Source organism: Rissa tridactyla, chromosome 6, assembly GCF_028500815.1.
Source record: "Rissa tridactyla isolate bRisTri1 chromosome 6, bRisTri1.patW.cur.20221130, whole genome shotgun sequence".
Taxonomy (NCBI): domain Eukaryota; kingdom Metazoa; phylum Chordata; class Aves; order Charadriiformes; family Laridae; genus Rissa; species Rissa tridactyla.
The window spans coordinates 73588022-73605698 of record NC_071471.1 but is presented as its reverse complement, the minus strand read 5'-3'; the positions used below and the strand labels follow the sequence as shown (position 1 = coordinate 73605698).

The 17677-nt window shown below is 44.3% G+C and overlaps 1 protein-coding gene across 2 annotated transcripts in view; it reads right to left on the bottom strand.

Annotated features, from left to right (window-relative positions):
- The window catches only part of INPP5A (inositol polyphosphate-5-phosphatase A), a 236049-nt gene that overhangs the window by 18090 nt on the left and 200282 nt on the right, over positions 1 to 17677 (bottom strand). For both annotated transcript variants that reach the window (XM_054204457.1, XM_054204458.1), the window contains exon 12: positions 8310 to 8383. In XM_054204457.1, the coding sequence (XP_054060432.1) occupies positions 8310 to 8383 (74 nt within the window). The remainder of the gene's footprint in view (positions 1 to 8309; positions 8384 to 17677) is intronic.

The following is a 17677-nucleotide window of genomic DNA, read 5'->3' as shown; positions in this document are numbered from 1 at the left end:
CTTTTAGTGATTTAAGCCAGGACCGTAAGGTTATATTAATTTAGCTACACTGTGCTTTTACACAGCCTTTCACAATGGATAGCCAACTTAACACACCTTCCCACAGAGGGTTTAAACCAAGGTGGAGCCTCATTCAAAGGATCAGAAAGCACGGAAGATTTGCTTTAACTTGTTACGGAGGGCATCAGCTTGGCTTCAGCGCTCTTTTAAACACCAAACGGTGAGAAGACAGCTGTACAGCAACGCTCTTTTCACCACGGCTGTCCAGGCTTGGCAAATGGACCAATGCAGGGAAGGCGGCCTCTGGTATTTCATTTTCTTTATGGAATTATCTGTGCTATTGCTTAGAGACAGGCAAGAAGTCAGTAGTTTAAAAAAAAATATTTCACACTGTTCCTGACTCAGTACAGGGTGTCTGCTCTCCACAGAATTAAAAAGTAACTATTACTTATAACTAATACTTGCTACCGTATCAAAATTTTACTTTTAGGAACCATTTGCACAGGTACTAGATCGGAAGTAAGAAAAGGTTTACATGAAGTTCAGTTTTGAAAAGCTGGTATTAAAAAGCATGATACAGTAGCTGGAAATACACAAGGACCTCGTTTTTTGACAAGACCTGTGAATGATGATTCCTGAGATGTTTTCTTCTAACAAGTGGTAAGAATTAAGTGCTCTCACTAGTTATTGAATGTAATTTACAAACAACTGAAAACAGACGGTAACAAACTACAGAAAAGCACACTGTACATGAATTTTGATAAGCGTAATGAAATGGGCAACTACAAACACAGTGGAGAAGAGAAAAACATAGAAATATTACAACACATCGTCATTTCATTACGGCATTTTATAGCTATAAAATTACTCAAGGAGTCAACATTTCTATTACTACCTATACTGAAATGCTAACTCAGTGGAATGAAAAACTGTAAACAAGAAGGTCTGACAAGAATTTTTAGGTCCCTAAATAAAAAGATAAGAAGAATATGGATTTTTTTTTTTATAACAGACAATTGGCACTTTTTAATACTCTAAATGGCATATTTTATGAGAAAGCACATTAAAAATGCCCTTTGTTTTGTTTTTCTCACTTACTAATCTTTTTTTTATTATTTTCCCTACATCCTAGACAGCAAGAGTGGTAACTCTTCCTATTGCTCCTGTGAAGTTTCATGGAAGGTCAGTTCCCCTAACGTTTATGAATATGGGAGATTTTTATCAATGTATTAAGGCAATTTAGCAGTTCCTTTCCCCTCAGGACAGAGCACGCTGTTGCTTGTTGCCTGTCCCTCCGCAAGCCCCTTGCCTCCGGCACCGTGAGCTGGTCCCCGGGGCATGTCCTGCCCAGCCTGACCCGCAGCTGCCTCCGCACAAGCCCCACATGGATTCACAGCCCGCGTGGCGTCCTCACGGCGAAGCACAAGGCACCGGTGCCGCCCGTTCAGCCGCCGGCAGCCTGTGCCCGACCGCCGAGCCTGGACACCCAACTGGAACCCATCAGCAGCGCAGCACCGTGACGTGAGGTTGTGCAGAACTTACGCGGCTTTATGAGAAGATACTATAACTTTTAAAATGGAGTATGAAAATTTTGGACAGTGACTTCTTATTAGAAGGTTCACCTAAAAAGCAAAGTACAGTGATTTCCTTTAAATAAATTCTTACCAGCATAAAAATACATGCCTACATGAATGTCACGGCTTCTTTTCCAATTAAGAAGAAGGGACCAAGAAATTAATTGCAAAACAGTCATAACGGAGAAAAATACCGTTGGACACGGAACCACGGAATCTTCAGAGTTGGAAGGGACCTCTAGAGATCATCTAGTCCAACTCCCCTGCTAGAGCAGGATTGCCTAAACCACATCCCTCAGGGCTGCATCCAGGCGGGTCTTGAAAATCTCCAGAGAAGGGGACTCCACACCCTCCCTGGGCAGCCTGTTCCAGTGCTCTGTCACCCTCACTGTAAAGAAGTTTTTCCGTGTATTTGAACGGAACTTCCTATGTTCTAGCTTGTGCCCATTGCCCCTTGTCCTGTCGCTGGGAACCATTGAAAAGAGCCTGGCTCCGTCCTCCTTAAACCCACCCTTTAGGTACTTGTAAACATTAATCAGGTCCCTCCTCAACCTTCTCTTCTCCAGGCTAAAGAGTCCCAGCTCTTTCAGCCTTTCCTCGTAAGGGAGGTGCTCCAGTCCCATAATCATCTTGGTTGCCCTATGCTGGACTCGCTCCAGTAGTTCCCTGTCCCTCTTGAACTGGGGAGCCCAGAACTGGACACAGTACTCCAGTTGTGGCCTCACCAGTGCAGAGTAGAGGGGGAGAATGACCTCCCTCGACCTACTGGCCACAGTCTTCCCTATGCAGCCCAGGATGCCATTGGCCTTCTTGACGACAAGGGCACACTGCTGGCTCATGGATAATTTGCTGTCTACCAGGACCCCCAGGTCCTTCTCCTCAGAGCTGCTTCCCAGCATGTCCGCCCCTAACATATACTGGTGTTTGGCATTCTTCCTTCCCAGGTGCAGGACCCTACACTTGCTTTTGTTGAACCTCATTTGGTTCTTCTCTGCCCAGCTCTCCAGCCTGTCCAGGTCACGCTGGATGGCAGCACGGCCCTCTGGAGTGCCGGCCACCCCTCCCAGCTTGGTATCATCAGCAAACTTGCTGAGGATACACTCTGTCCCCTCATCTAGGTCATTAATGAATATATTGAACAAAATTGGTCCAAGTATTGACCCCTGAGGGACACCACTCGTTACAGGCCTCCAACTGGACTCTGTGCCGCTGATCACAACCCTCTGAGTTCTGTCACTCAGCCAGCTCTCGATCCACCTCACTGTCACCTCGTCTAGCCCATACTTCCTCAGCTTCCTAATGAGGATGTTATGGGAGACAGTGTCAAAAGCCTTGCTAAGGTCAAGGTAGATGACATCTACGGCTCTCCCCTCATCCAGCCAACCCGACAGAAACGATTCTGGCCACCCTTTGTGTATGAACAGGTTTTTTCAGTCTTGAAGAGGAGGTCCCTACAGCACACGAAGGTGTGATGGCACTGGTGAAAAGCAGGAGCAGGGACTGTGCGGGGAAACCGAGGCCTGGGCTCACCGCCCGTGGTGCTCGAGGGAAGCGCTGGCCAGAGCCTGGGCAGAGCCGGCGTGGCTCCAGGCTTCCCCCCGAAGAAAGGCATCTCTGTCGTGCCACGCAAAGAGAATGTTTTCTTACATATTATTCTAATTAGGACTTTGCTAGTTTTAATGCTACAAAACCAGTGGTTTCCATTCAAACCAAAGCCCTCTGATGAAGAACTGGAGTTGGCTGTCCGACACTGGCCACACCAGGTCCCCAGCCAGCACTGCCTGGCGGGTGGGGACCGGGATCTCACGCTGCATTCGTCAGGGAAGCAAGGTGAAATGTGGGTCATAACAGCGCAGCACTTCTCTGCCTACCCGTATTTATAGCTGAGGTGGCTGGGTCACGGTGTAATGCCGCTCGAGGAGTGGCAGGAAAACAGACCAAGAACACTGCTCAGGGTGAAGTTTTGGCCTCACTGAAGTTAACCACAAAAATACCATGAATCAAAGGAGTCGAGCTTTCAACCCCAGGGCAGCCATGGCAGTGTATCAATAAGATCTCATGATACAGTCCAGCAAATAAATAGTTTATGCTGATAAAAAATGAATTTATAAGTAACTTAGTCTGCTGCAACTCAAAGGGATATGACCTTTTCCATTTATCTCAAGAATACGCTGAATCTCGAGTATGACTTTTGAGGGAAAAGTTTACAAGTAAGGCAGGCATGCAACTGTGCCGCTGATTTGCAGAACTCTGTCTGCAAATCGGGCAACTAATTGTACGCGCAAATGATGAAGCAAATGAAAGAAAGAGAAACCCATCCTAACTGATCTTTCATTTTTTGAGAGACGTGAAATGTAGTACTAAGCGTATTCAGTACCGTTTTAACCGAGATACTCTTGTCTTGAATTGCTGGCCAGCATCCCATGATGTGAGACCGTAACGCCACGGACCAAGAACAGAAGTAGAGAGTAATTCATAGACTCAACCAATGGACCGTAATTAAAATATCATGTATAAAACAAATTCTGAAATGCTACTTTAAGGCTAACATTACAGTTGGCTACGACTTCCTTCTAAATCCAAATGCTCACTGATTAAGCCCGTAAGCCTGACACAGAAAGTGACTGGAGCTTTCTCTGTCTCTCCCTCCAGTGGAAAAGGCTTTGTTCGATGCATATGCAGAACAAACGGATGCACCATACACTTTCCAGCTGAGAATACCAAGAAGCTTAAAGAATTAGTTTCTAAATACACAGGACTGATCATGTCGTCCTTTGGTTAAAAATCCAAAACCTAGTCTGACTGGATATATGACAAATATCTTATATATTAAGCTTGTATTTACAGACAGTAAATAAAAGCAGCTAAGTCATGATAAGCTACAGATATTTTTTTTCCAGAAGAAAAGAAAAAATGGGGGAAAAATGGAGGAAAAACTACTAGGAAGTGAAACCAAGACATTTAGGCCATATTTTTCACTTCTTTCTTGCATAAGCGAAAAGGTTCCATGTTAAAATGTCCTACAGTAAACCCCCTGCTTTTTACCTATTCAAAATACCTGGTTTTGCAGTTCATAGCACGTTGCGGTCATTATTTCAACACAAAGAAAAATAAATCATGTTATTTCTTCCAGGAAAATCAATGTGTTCATTTCATGAACAAAACCGGGACGCTGACCCGCAGTAACTCTAACAGCCGTGAATCCCGTTCTCGGTCCCCCACCGAGGCAGGACTTCTGGCTGAGCCTGGGGCCCGTGCGAGGACTGCGTAGCGGAAAGCAGGATTCCCTGACGTATGACCCAGAACACGAGGAGGGATGGGTGAAAAAAAGCACCCTAATGTAAAGCCAATTTGCTCTTTGTATATGCATGAGTTTAGCTTGCTGGTTTTACATCTTGTATATTTAGCAATATTCTCGTATTCAATTCTCATATTTTATCAATATTCTCCGCTTATGTTCAAAGAAATTTTGTGTTATATAAGCTCAGTGTTAACATCTCTTCCATGCCACCAAACAAATGCCAGCTTCCAGTATACAAACATTAATTACTATTTATTATTATTACTATTATTTAGTTACGCAGGGTGGTAAGCGTTTGGGGAGGTGGAATCCAATTACCAGGACTTTGGCCAGAACGTCTGTCTAGACATCTCTGCTCTTGCAAAAATGTTATGGGATCTTCCATGGCAAGAAGTGGTCCGGATCTCGGCCAGAAGCAAGAGTGATCGACCGCTGGCTGTGGCCCCAGGCAGGATTTGCGGCAGCGCGGGGGATGCAGAGCCGCACCGAGGCGCCCACAGCATCCCGTCACGCAGCTCAACGACAGCTAGGGCTCAGTGCCTCAACTTTAACTGTGCAAGCCAAAATTTTAGTTAATGAAATATTTTATCTCTAATATTGGTGGCACGTACAAAACAAAACAACGATATGAGCTGGATTTGGCTTCAGTTTTGCAAGGAAACAAAAACAAGCCATAAGATTGAGAAAGAAGGAGCTGGCAGCGGGTAAGCTGCCATCAGAGGCTGGCGACAGCCTCAGAGAGCTGCTCCTGTAGCTTCCTAGCCAAGCCTGCAAGCATCCGGCAGGGGAGGGGAGAGGATATGATACTTCGCCCATATTACAGGGTATTCCTTTCATTTCACTCCTTACGTCAATTAGACAGAATCAAAATCTGTGTTTCATCCACAGGGATTTCTGTGATGGAACATTTTCACCTGTTTTTTCACTTTTTTACCAGGGGTTCATCTCTGGTGTAACACTTTATTTCCTATTTTTGTTCTAGATAATAATAGACTCACAGAGTAGATACAGTAGCTTAAAACGTTAATGGTACCAACATACATCATTTTGGTGTTAACGCTCTGAGTCAAAGTATTCCGATACTGAGGCAAGAGAGCACAAATGCAGCTAATACTTACTTTACCTCTTCTTGCTCCTGTTCATGTGGTCCTCCCCATCCGTCCCCTGAAGCTCGCTGCTGGTTTTACAGCAATGTCAGCAAGTCTCAGTCACAGCTCTCACAAGCCCTCCAGTATTTACTCCCAGTTTAACTTCTAATTCTTTTGTCAAACACCTCCCATTTTTCCCCACGGCTTCTCTATCTCTTTATACAGTCTTAGGTTATGCCACTTTCAAGCTCCATTCTGGCTGTACCTCAAGGAGAACTGGCGTTACCTCGACCCGAGAGGGCTCCCTAGGCACTCCCGCCTCCGACAGCAGCAGCCTGTCGCCCTCTCTGGGTATCAGTGCTAGGAAGGGACACAGAAAATCTTTTTCCCAGCTACCCGTTTCCACCTGGGAAGGGCAACACCAACTCCCTGTCATGTCCTCCGGGCAGTGTCCTGTGGCCATCTCGCTCTTCCTGCGCTTTTCACCACTCCCGCCCATTACTCCAGATCATCCTTGCCCTGTCCTCCCTCCTCTGCAGCCCTGTCTCGTTGTCCTTGTCTCTCATCAGCTCATTTGCTAGAGCTTTCCTGTTCTGGCTGCAAGTCTTGGTCCCCTTGCTTGGAGACCTCAGGTTGGGCAGAGGCTTCACCCTCCTGCGTCCTGGCTGAGCCCTTCCCTGCACAGCTACCAGTGGCTCCCGCGCAGTTTTGGTCCTGGCTCTTGTTCCGCCTGTGTTTCATCCATGGAGGTTTCCCACTGCTACTCGCTCCAACAGGACGTAAAGGAGAGGAAGGCTCATTTATCACCGGCCCACAACCTCGCAGGGCATGGCCCTTGGTAGCCCCGAGGAAAACCCTGGGTTGTATCCCGTCTAGCTGTGATTTGCAAAGAACCTAACCACTACAGTAATAACAGAAATCTCTACTGAGATTTGGACATATTTGTGAGGACAAATTTTTCAAAGGTTTAGACCTCGGCCAGATGTTCACACCATTTCACAGGCAGATGAAAAATACAACTGGGTTCCAAAGACCATTCACACCAAATTTCTGACCTTTGCTTGAGAGCGGAATGACACCGTATTGACAGAAACGCGTGAAGAATCTGCACACCATTCATGCAACAACGTAATTCTGCCAAACCTTGTTCTGGCTGAAAGCACTAATGTTGGTGAAATCAAGGAGAAGAGCATTTCTGTTACAAAATTCCTACCTATTTCCCCTCACCTCTTTTTATCCTGACCAGGTACGCAACTAATGAAATACACTCAGAGATGTACACACTGCTGGTCTTCCGTTATCATACTCAATCAATAAGAACAATTTAGAGCAGTGGTAACCTCTCCATGCATACTTCCATTATCCCAAGGGATCAATATAATCAGTATCGCAGCTGGCTGGTGAGAAATAATGAGATTATGATAACAAAAAGGCAAGCTTTCCAAATTTTCTCTTAGTGTATGCCAAAACACGATACTTTTCTATCTGTCTGTAAAGGACAAAATAGCAATATTTAAGAATATTGTATCTATTAAAAAAAAAGTATATAAAAAGTATGTTTTTATCTCTGATTTCTTGTAACTTTAACTTTCTTTGCATATGCAGTATTTCTTTCCCTTAAAAGCAACTGTGAGATTCGACTTCTTCATTCTTGGAAAGGGTCCGCACATGTTTAAAATTGTACCAAATTTTCCACAGATTTCTCCCAAACAGGACTGCCACTTGCAAAAAATCTTGGTTTTGTAGGATAGCTAAAATTCACCTAAGGGATACAGCTGATTGAAATCATGCATGTGTATTAAAAAATTAAAAAATTAAAAAGCCAAATTACTCTAAGAGTCTTAGCAGTTACGGAACATGTTTAGTGAAACTGAAAAAGCAGAATCTAAGCTCCTGTCCTCTTTCCTGACACCCCCACGCGATGGCACTGGGCTCTGCACCCCCACTTGGAGTCCACTCCTGCGCGCACGGCCAGCCCGCTTTCAACAGCGTGGGGCAAAGACCGCCTTTATGGCCGCAATACGGTACTTTAACAGGCTGTCTGGGTCCAGCGCTTAAAAGTAGCTCCCCACCTCTAGCCCACGACCACGTCGGGTCTGCTTCACGAGCCGCTGTACCAGACAGGACGGGCTGAGCGCGGAGGATGAGCCGTGGGGCACCGTCGCACGCGGACCACCCTGTCACTGGGCAGGGCTGGGGGGTGCGGGAAGGCTAAACGTTTATGAAAGGAACCAAGATCATCCTCATTTCTACAGTATGTACGCGAACTCTCATTTTACCTACAATGCTAGTAACAATTATGTTTTAGCTAGCTAGTGAAATAAATGGATTATATATGAATCTTACCTGGGAGGAAATGAGATGTCCAGTTCATACAATCTGTCTTTAAAGACTGACAGCTCTCTGTCAAATTCTAAAAGCTATAAAAGATAGAAACAAAGGCATTCACTCTTTAACGTTCAACTGAAGCAATCTAAAAATGCTACATTATAAGAAAGGAAATAAACAGAGACTTTGACTACACAGCTCAGGTAAATCCCTCATACAATCACTTCTAAAACATAGTGCAAAACAGTCAGTACGATTTTGATACATAAACAGTTCACTGAGGAAAGTGTTTAAAATGTTCCTTTTCATCTCAGCGAAGCACGTTACACCAGCTCTTTACAGCGGCGACCTATACGTACACTTACTATTTCAAGACAGCTAAATTTTTTCAAATTTTATTAGCAGTCTTTTCAAAGATAAACCAGACTAGCATTAAAAAAGTACAGCAAACTGATATGCTAATCAGCCCACAAAAATGCCAGCAAAAAGTACCACATTACTTTATATTATCTCCAGCTCAGATAAGAAGGTACAATAAACACGGGGATGTGCACATCACTCTTCCTAAGCAAAGACAAGCGGTGGTTTTGCACACCTATTTTGGGTGGTGCATGTCAGATAGCAGGGAGAGGGATACGTGGCAATGGGCAAAACGTGTTCCCAGGCAGCAGCCACCACGCAGTGCTGGAAGCAGGTATTTAACAGAGATGTTCATAACTCTAGATTTAACGTCCTGTATAAATATTAGTCCTTGCCAAATTTGTTTTCCCCCGGACCCCTACAGAGAAAATAAATATCTGCAGTCTTTTGTGCATAAACGCAAACAAGTCAATGACAATTGTCCACTTTAAGCCAATAACTGTTCTGATGGACACGAACGACCTTATTTCAGATCCACGGCCGGTGTTAAACCTGTCGTCCGAGTGAATTAGCGAGGTAAAGGACAAAAAGCTCATAATCCGCACTGTTGCTGGCCGTGGCTCCAAGTGCCACTTTCTGTTTCGAGGAGCGTGTCATCCCAACGGCGTCCCGCAGGACGGCGGCGTGTTTGCCCGCTGTTCATTAATCACGTCCCATCCCACAGCTGTGCTGATACCATTGTATGAATGGCAGAGGTTCCCAAAGAAATTAGATTGCGTCCCTCTCTCCCCTCTGCCACCTCATAAATCATTCCTGAAATGTGCAATTAGCAGCTACTTGTACACATTAATTATCTGTGTGAAAAGCAGCTACCTGAACCACCTGCACTGCTGATTAGCTCCCTCTCCATGGCCCACCCGGAGCTGCCGTGTTGCCATACAGACCTACTTTGACGCGAGGATGCCAAATGATGGGCAGCTTTCCCTATTTTAGTGCATTGACACCAAACTCTGTGATAGCAGGTTGGAAAAGATTCTGCAACGCAAATAACTGCAGGCAATTTCTATGTGTTTTAACATCTCATCAAAAGCCCTCAGTATCAAAGGTGTTTGGACAAATATTCATAGACATCTGTGTGGAAACTTATGGGATGATTCTAATAACGTGCTCAATCCTAAAAATGTTGGGATGGTTCAACCACTTTTCTTACTGAAACAATCTCAACATATTTCAGGAAAAAATGGCTCATGGTGCATGTTTTCAGCCTGGGATGCTCTATTTCAGTATGTGCAGACAGACGTGTAGCCACAACACACGCAGGAACTGGCTATGAAAACAAATGTTACCGTCCCTCTCCTGCTCCAAGCGTCTCCCTCCACCTTAACGATATTATCTGCCCATCGTGACTCTAACACAAGGAAAAAATCTACCACCCCAGTTAAAACTTTTCTTTGAAATACGTATCTATTAATACAGTGCAAATACATTTTCCCGACTGTTGCCAAGTAAACAGATCAGAGCAGGAAAGTGGAAGCATCAGGAGAAAGAGAGCTATTTCTGAAGTGTGAAAACTGCCAGGACTGAATAGAAGGACAATGCTCCATAGAACACAATGGTATAAATTACTCATGGGCATTCCGAGGGCTGGCGATGTTAAACAGATGCATTGTCCTCTCGCACCAATTCACACTTTCAAAATTTTATACATTCAGATTGTTCTTGCCGTCATGATACTTGCAAGCTAAATGAAGGCTGGGGTTTAGAGGACTAAGCATTCAGAGGTGCGTTACTTTCCGAAGAAGTTTCCGGCGTGTTTATTTGCGGCAGTTGCTTGTTTAGCTGTGTCTGTGCTATGCAGATGAGCTGCTGACACTGGTGACAGAGAGGACAGATAATAGGAACAAGACGGCATTGTGTGCTGCGCTCTCTATCAGTCCCCAAGCTCTCCCAGGTAGGGGGACATCTTTAACCTGAAATGACACAGCCAAAACCTCAGGATGACCCAGCTGGATGTCAAAGCCCAACCAGGTGCCTAGAATTTCGGGAATGCTCACTGTAGACAATTCATCCTCACGTGTGTAACAGTTAAATACTTTCACTGGATTATTTACACAAACTTTTATTTCTTGCTATATTTAAAATAATTATTTAATTTTAACAAATTATTCATTTTTGCCTAGATATTAAGTGACTGTGTTACAGTATCTGGAAGCTTCTGTTCCACCGTGTCCACAAACTACACAACATCTGCTCATTCTTAATGAAGGGCAATGACAAGTTGTTCGTGTGTTCAGGACCGCGCAGCGTGAACCTCCCTCAAAGCTTTTCTCCATTTACCTGGCAGCACTGCAGACAGTGCGGGAGATGAGGCGGAGAAACAATGAAAATTTCAACTGTGCGTTTTAAAAAAACCTCCAGTTAATTTTAAAGTAGAAGAGCATGTTTTAACTATTTTTTTTTTTGGTATTAAAAGCACTTGGGTTCACACCGAAGCCTGCAATCTCAAGATGCAAGATTATCGGTGAAAAACCAAGGCATCCGCTAGGTCTTGTCACAAACGGTTATAAATGTCACTTTCAATGCAACTTAGTAAGAGCAGGAATGGGACCCGACACGGGCATCACTTCATTGTGTTTGCCTTGTGACAGGTACCTGGGTGTCTGGAGCTCCTCGGCACTACAGAAAATTAATATAGGCCAGATGATACTGAGATCAGGCAGAATCTCACAGGGTAACGTCTTTATTTTTAAAGCAAGTATTTAAAAAGACCCCACTCTGAACATACTCTACTCTCGGCAATTTTCAGCACAAACTTCTCACTTATTTCCATATTGTCCACTAAACTGCATTGTGAATAATGTCATTACTGCAACAGTAAACATGAGTATGTCTGTCACTCTAATGTCTTAAAAATGACAAGGAAATTAAGTCCAAAGCCTAAAAATCAATATATTGTTCCATTTAATTTACTCATTATGAGATCATCCTTACGAACCAAATCTTTAAGGTGTTACATGACGTGCTGGGGTAATTTCAGCAATTACACAGAGATTTTAAAATCCTGTGGCTGGAAGTTAATTTCAGAACGATATGTCACAGGGAGTTCAGAACACTGTTTTTTTTCCCCCAACTCAATTTCACCAATGTATTTACACATAAATGATAGCAAGGATGATGCAGGGCTCAGGTTTTATCTGCTGTAACCACTGCGTTGCTGATATTATGTCGAGATATTTGCTCTACAATGTCCAGCCCAACAAGAACGTTTGATTAACATCTTCCAAATGAAAATAACATCCATACATACGAGTGATACACCTATAGTCAGCTAATACCTCACGAGACGCAGAGATAATATGCCGTGGGGAATGCAGCCACACAGTAGGTGTAGAAAGGCACACATCCACAGGCCTGTGGCTGTGAGGAAGAACGCATAGGGCAGCATATTATTTTTAAAAACAGGGTACATTTATTGATAGGATCTTGTAGTCTGAAGTTATGTATTTCTGTTTAGCAAACTTCATGAGCCAAATGCTTCAGTTATACTGAAGCTCCTATTGACCCGCGCAGGAGTTGGCTTGGTATCAGTGAAGTTCTCTGCACAGCATTAAGAATGACTGCATTTGCAGTAAAGGATATTCCCTATTTAATTTGAGTGGAATTAAAAGCATTTAATGTCGCCTCTAACAGCCGCATGCCCACCACCTCCTAAGGCAATTATCAAAATTGTTAGTTTTTCCAGGTGACTGTGATGTCTGCAAAAGCTGCTGAAGAGAGTTTATTTTTTTCCTCCCTTACCCCTGTCAGCACTGTGAGGTACACGCGCATTGACGTACAAGGGCGGAGGAGGAGGCGATGCACGATCCCAGGGCCCGGGGTCCTGCTCCAGCGAGTCTGGCGCCAGCTCACTGTCCCTGCAGCTCATGGGGCCACACGTGGTGAGGCAGCGCGCGCTTTGGCCAAAGGAAACAACTAACCAGAATACTAAATTTTGTTATTATGTAGCTTGACAGTAATCAAAGAATTATAAGAGTTTAGCCAGCTGTAGAAATCAAGGTAATTTTGCTAGCTTCAGTTTAAAGTGAAGAGGCACGCTTAAAAGGTCAATGTCCATCGGCGTGCCACAACAGGCCACCTTGGCTAAAATGACACACGTGCGAACCCTCTCGAACAGGGCGACTTAATTCAGTCATTGGAGTAGAACAATGGCAATTACTCATCAAGACCTACAGACCAAAGTCAGAGCATTGGTAGATCAGAAGGTGATATTAGCAGCATTTATCAAATCCATCTGCAGGGCCCACCAGAGAATTCACAGCTGTGAAAGGGAAATGAAGTTTCAGACCAAAAAGAGGAGATGAGCATACAGAAATGACCTCAGAGAATTAAAATACGTGGACGCTGGTCACTTTAACCTCCTTTGCCAGTCTTGTATAGCATACATTTTTTTTCAAGAGACTTTGGAAATACAGTAATTTTATCCAGCTTTCCAGTCAAAGAAAAATATTTAGAAACTGATTCAGCAGTCTACTGACTTCAAATAAAGGTCTGTGGAAATGCTGATCCCTCCCACTTACCCATGAAAATGTCATACACAATTCTGCTCTGGCCTTATTTTAAAGCTACTGTTTGCTCAAGCTAAGACTTTGTAAAATGATCCACTGCTATATATTTTGAATCTTACTTTTCTCTCATAAAGTCATTCTTTAAAATCATGTTTCAGAGAAAAAAGTCAAAATTATTAAATATAAATGTACCACTTGCACTGTTTTTGTATATTATTGTATTTCTGCATATGCCTGAGAATTTGTCTATCCATCCCGAATGGCTGTGTTGTCAAACCATAAACTCCTACATAAATGCGGACGTATGGCACACAGAGAAACTGCACCACATGTCTTTTTCTCAGCATGAGAAGAGTTAGGCACAGGCAGCCCAAGACTGTCAGCACTGAAGGCTCCCCATGCCGGTACTAATTCAGAAAATCTCTGAATTCAGTGGAAGCTCCTCCAGGAAAACACTGTTTTGTTCTTGTTTTGACAATATGCCTCCCTCTCCCAGGAGACATTCCAATGGTTTAAAGGACATGAACATTTTCTAATAAGCATGCCAACTTTTTCAGAAAACTGCTCTGGAAAATGCATTTAAAAATAGTATTTCTGTTATGGAAATATTTAGATTGCTTAAAATGTCTAGAAAGAACTACGCTTTCCCTTGATGTCTATTGATCGCTAGAGTAATTACTGGAGACTACTATTGGCTCTGTCTCATTAGAGCTCCCTTCTCTGTCCCCTGGCCTGGCTTCTCGTGTTCCCACACTTCTCGCCCTCTCTCACCGGGTCTGTGCCGCAGGGCCCGCACAGGGCTGGAGGTGGCCACAGCCACAGGGCCCGTGAGCCGCCAGAGGCAGTAATGCGGCACCGGGTCCCCAAAGCGGTGCCAGTGACAGGGAGGGCAGGGCAAGCGCCCAGGACACGGCAGGGGAATGTGCCCCAGACTGGGGCTTCCAGCAGCATCAGCGTCTAAGGCAGACACCCGTCAGAGCTCACCCACCGCAGTGCTGCTCGTTCTGAAAGATGCCTAGTGCCTTATGGTATCTGTTGGGCTGTAACACACACACCTGAACAGTGACTGGGATTAAAATGTGCTTTCAAACTTTTCCAATTATGTACCCCTTACATTTTTCCAATGGATGCTGTAGCCCTTTTAGGCATTTTCATACGTTTGGATTTTGCATATAATCTTGCTTTTCCTAAATGCCCCGTGTGGATGCTTTCAGTTGAAGTCCATGGACTTCAGGCAGGAACGAGGAGTATGGAGGCGCTGGGAGTCAGCACCCTGCTGGCAGCTCCCCGGGGTGCAGGCACCCCTCTGAGCTCCAACACGCAGCGGAGAATCCAGATCTTACCCTGGGATATTTGTGTTACTCGAAAAAAACATAGAATCCCGCTGTACTACTCAGGTTACTAGTTCTCAATCAGGAGACTGAACTTAAGTAAATGTAAAGACTAAACTAGTTAGCTGAGAAGTTAAAAGCACTGCATCAGGCTGAGTACAGAGTCAGTCACGCAGCAGCAGCCACTCGCAGCAACACTCCGCTGACAACAGACGCGCCTTTCACACCCCAAGGGCTCCTCGCCACCACGTGCTCTGCAGAGGCAGCTCACCCCCCATCCCTCCCGCTCCCCAGCGCCCGACCGAGAGCCCCGGCCACCTGAAAAGCCGCTCACAGCTCCCACGCAGAGACTACAGCTCCCGTCACGCCGAGCGCCAGCCCCCCGTCTCCAGCGGATGGATGTTTCTTGCTCTTTAGCCCATCAATACAGAGGGAAAGCGATGGGGACTCTCGGTGAGAGCCAGTTCTCAGTGACTTTACAGCTGGACGAAGTCTGAGTACGAGCCTCCTCTTTCCTAGTGGTAAAAACTGCACTTGTCACTCACTCTTCGGGGATTCCCGTGTTTGTCTTCATTTAAAAAAACTGACTCTGCCAAACTGCATTCATGCAAATTGCCTTTTTCGAAACTTTGCAGGAATAGACACTTTAACATTATTGTAATTAATTCATTAAGTCTGTACAACAGCTTGTAACAGAACTCACTCAAAGTGGCAAGAATGACTGTGTGGATGCTAACTTTAAAAATAAGAGATTTTAATTAGGAATATTCTGCTTGCCAATGCGACAGATTCAGTGGGTTATTTCACTAAACTTTACACGTCTGTTACGGTGAAACATTAACACGGATTTGTTCCACTAGGGAGTTAAAACCAGCATGCACTGTCCTGTCAAATTGTCAGTCTGCTGAGCTGCAATTTGACAAAAGCATAAAAAAATGTCGAATACAGTTTTTAGAGTTACTTGTAAAAAGGAACTTTTGTAGGAGCTCACTTGTAAAAAGGAACTTCCTTGAAGAAAGACTACGATCCTTGTTTCTTACTTGGGGAAAACTCCCACCGAGGGCTGAGCCTTCCCCTGAAGCTGACCCGCGTCCTGTGGGGAGCGGGCAGGGCGCCAGCGGCCGCTGAGGGCCCAGCGTCCCACTCCGCCTCCAGTCCCCCGCACACAGCCAGGCATCTTGAAAGGTCATCTACAACTTCCCGACACCTAAAACGCGAGGAGTTTCTCTCCCAGAGGAGACTCAAACTCATACCCTGTGTGTCCGGAGCTGCCTACACGGCTTTTCTTTCAACACCTACGTAGTGTGAAACGCACACACAGTCCTAGGACCAGGGACCAGAACCCATCTCTCCGCATCCTTGCAACTGAGTGCTCCGCTCTCATACATTCTTTTGGTATGAAAGCAGCCTTAAGTATGACGTTTCATGTTAAACTTACTACTTGTTGGTCTATATGCGTGTGTGCACACCTCTGTGCATGCAGACATCCACCTGTGAGGTTATGAGGGGTACCTGGAGAATGAAGAAGGACTGGACTACTGCAGAGACTTGGCGAAAAAAAATTAAGCACCTTTCTATCTTTATCTGGATTGCTGTAGACTTCAGGCAAGATGTGGAAGCCTAGGTAGGGTGCTTTTGTATATGCACAGATCTTAACTGTAAGGCATGACGGTGAGATCCATAAACTGGAATACAGGTGCAGACATTGTCTCTCCCGATATCCTCCTGTGTGCTGCAAAGGTTAAAAGGGTGCCCGGGGCCAAAGGATGTCTGCAGGTCGTACCGACTACAGGCTGGATTACAGAGTGCAAATACCTGTTCTTTAGATATACTTAAAGAAGGACCAGAACCTAAAAAAAAGAAATATAGCACAGTACACCTGACCTGCCTTAGGACTTACAATAGCTGTGTAGAACAGGACAGCGGGACAAAAGGTCATGAAATAGTATTTGTAACTTTGGGATATGGGCAAATTCTACACCGGAATAATTCTTTTATTTGGAACACGAAGCTGTCAGTAAATAGCTAGCTGAGCACATCTTGATTGACTTGTGCTTGCAATCCGGCTTTAAATTTATGTTTGCTAGTGAGAGCAATTTATTGATAATATTTCCGATGTCTGTCATTACTCATTTTGCAGTTTATCCAATGGCCTATCAAGTAACCACTAACTTAAGCAAACACAATTCCAAGCACAGGGCTACTGTTTTTGAGTAAAGCAATAGAGCACGAAGCCATTTTCCTACTAGTACTTAAGAAAAGCAGGCATCTCAGATGACCCCCTTAAATAAAAGAGGCAGTTCCAGGACGCACAGGATTTCCTATGACCAGTCCTAGGTAACAATGGTCCTAAGCAATCAATTTCTTTCCTCTATCCTAATTTGCCCTTATACATCATATTCAAGATTTTATCTGGACAGGGGCTGGTTGGCTCAGTGGATAAACCTCTGCCTTTTCACCTCTGGGATCATGGTTCAAGTCAAACCCTGATGAAATGCACTTGATCGTCCTAATCTAGTTCTTAGTGGACAGTATTCCCATTATCTTTAAAAGGGTCAGAGCCAAGGCCATTGGGAAGAGTGCATTGTGCTATATCTTGTCTGTTGATTAATACATTTTCAGTGATGCCAGATCCTTAACCTTCACGAGCACACATATTCTCACAAAAAGCTTAATAAAGGTCCCCCGTGGACTAAACCTTTCTTCTCAATTTGCATATCATTTCAGGATTTCCTGGGAATATTAAAAAACCCACAAACAAATTACTCACCATTTAAAAGTATGTTTGCCTGAACTGTTTGTAATAATACCTCTCAGTTAATTAACATGATAACAAATCACTTTAAATCATTACTTGGCATAGAGAGAACAAGACCTTTATAACTCAATCCATTTTTACAGCACATTATAATTTTCTTCTCATACTGTATCAGTTGAAGCTAAACAGACACACAGAATAAAGGGAACCTACCCTCGAAGGATGATTCCACTGTTGAAAACATAGAAACTGCACAAGAATGTGGTCTCTGTACAAGTTTACTGTTTGTTCTCTGCAGCAAGAGACTGCTGAAGGACCACTGACAGCAACGTGAAGCTCTTTGCTTATTTTTTCCCATTATAAAAACAATTA